This window comes from Oxyura jamaicensis, unplaced genomic scaffold (assembly GCF_011077185.1).
Source record: "Oxyura jamaicensis isolate SHBP4307 breed ruddy duck unplaced genomic scaffold, BPBGC_Ojam_1.0 oxyUn_random_OJ68788, whole genome shotgun sequence".
Classification (NCBI taxonomy): domain Eukaryota; kingdom Metazoa; phylum Chordata; class Aves; order Anseriformes; family Anatidae; genus Oxyura; species Oxyura jamaicensis.
In genome coordinates, this window is record NW_023309056.1 from 334 (window position 1) to 2,226 (window position 1,893).

The 1,893-nt window shown below is 43.8% G+C and overlaps 1 gene segment (V, D, J or C); it reads right to left on the minus strand.

The window, feature by feature from the left end:
- Positions 1–463: 463 nt before the first annotated feature.
- The window catches only part of LOC118159216, a 1,787-nt gene continuing 357 nt past the window's right edge, over positions 464–1,893 (minus strand). The window contains 1 exon segment of the C gene segment in view: positions 464–937. Within this exon segment, the coding sequence occupies positions 542–937 (396 nt within the window).

Consider the following 1,893-nt stretch of genomic DNA (forward strand, 5'->3'; position numbering starts at 1 on the left):
CGTGTTCCTCGTTGCGAAACCACATTTATTATTTTTTTTAAAACACATTTTGCATCGTAAAAGCAAAGTTTTGGGGGACTTTAACGCGTTTCACACTGCCAAATGGAAGCCGGGGAGGGTCTTGACGTAACCCCTGTTGAAAAAATGAGTTTTTGGGGGGGCAGTCGAAAGCGTTTTGTTTTGATGGAGGTTTTGACGTGTTTTGCATGGCAAAAAAAAAAAAAACTTGGGGGGGAGAATAGGCATATTTGGTGTTGAAAAAAAAAAAAAAAAACAGATTTTAATGGAGGTTTTGAGAAGTTTCACCCTGCAAAATGAATTTTCGGGGGATTATAACATCCCACGTTGAGAAAAAAACGAATTTTGGGGGTGGTTGAGGACGTTCCGCACTGCAAAAAAAACAGTTTTTTTGGGGGGGAGAGGAGGCTCGAACACATTTTGCACCGAAACAACCATTTTTTGGGGGGCGTCTCGGACACGATGAGGCGAAACCGACGGAGGGATGAGTTGGGGGGGGGGGGACACGACGATTTTTTTTTAATTAATAACAGGAGCTGGCGGTGTCGGAGAGCACCAGGGAGACGTTGACCGAGGTGGGTTTACCCGAGGACTTGTCCACTGACTTCTGGGCCACCTGCAAGGGCAGCCGCTCGTGGCCCACCAAGCAGGTGAAGACGTTGCCGGCCCCCCAGTCGTCGGTGGCCACGCTGAGGGCGCTGTAGGTGAAGTAGGAGCGCGCCGGCTGCGATTCGGCGGCGGGCGGCATGGTGACGTAGTCGGAGGCCGGCAAGGGCTCGCCGTTGCGCAGCCAGCGGATGAAGAGGTCCGGGGGGTTGAAGCCCTTGGCCAAGCAGGTGACGGTGGCGGTCTCGTGGGCGCTGAGCTGCTCCGGGGGAGGGGGGAAGACGTAGAGGGCGGGGGGCTTGGCGTCGCGCTCTGCAAGGAAGGGAGAGGGATTGGAGCGCTCCTGATTCGTCTTTATTATTATTATTATTGTTATTTTTCACCAATCCGCGATGAGATTGCAACGCTTTTCCTTTCTTTTTCCAAATTCGCGACGCATTTTTAAGGCTTTTTCATCATTTTTGCACATTTGAGATGCGATTGCAACTCTTTTCCTTTCTTTTTTCCAAATTCGCGATGCAATTTTAAAGCCTTTTCTTTGTTTTTTACTAATTTGTGATGGAATTACAGCACTTTTCCTTTCTTTTTCCAAATTTGTGATGAATTTTTAAGGATTTTTCGGCATTTTTGCACATTTGAGATGCGATTGCAACTCTTTTTTGTTGTTTCTACAAATTTGAGGTGCAATTTCAGAGCTTTTTCTTTGTTTTTTGCTAATTTATGATGGAATTGTGACACCTTTTATATGTTTTTCCAAATTTGCGATGCAATTTTAATGATTTTTCGGCATTTTTGCACATTTCAGAAGCGATTGCAACGCTTTTTCTTTGTTTTTTTACAAATTTGCGATGCAATTTTAAGGCTTTTTCATCATTTTTGCACATTTGAGATGCGATTGCAACACTTTTCCTTTATTTTTCCAAATTCGCGACACATTTTTAAGGCTTTTTCATCATTTTTGCACATTTGAGATGCGATTGCAACGCTTTTTTGTTGTTTCTACTATTTTGAGGTGCAATTTCAGAGCTTTTTCTTTGTTTTTTTTACAAATTTGTGATGGAATTGCGACGCCTTTTCTTTGCTTTTGCGAATTTGTGTTACAATTTCAACGCCTTTTCTTTCTTTTTGAGGTTTTCTGATACAATTACACCACGTTTTTCCATTTTTTTCGGATCCGTGACGCAATTGCAGCTCTTTTTCCCTACTTTTCCAAATCCTCAACGAATTCACCGCGCTCTTTCCCTACATTTTTAACTCCACTACCCGATC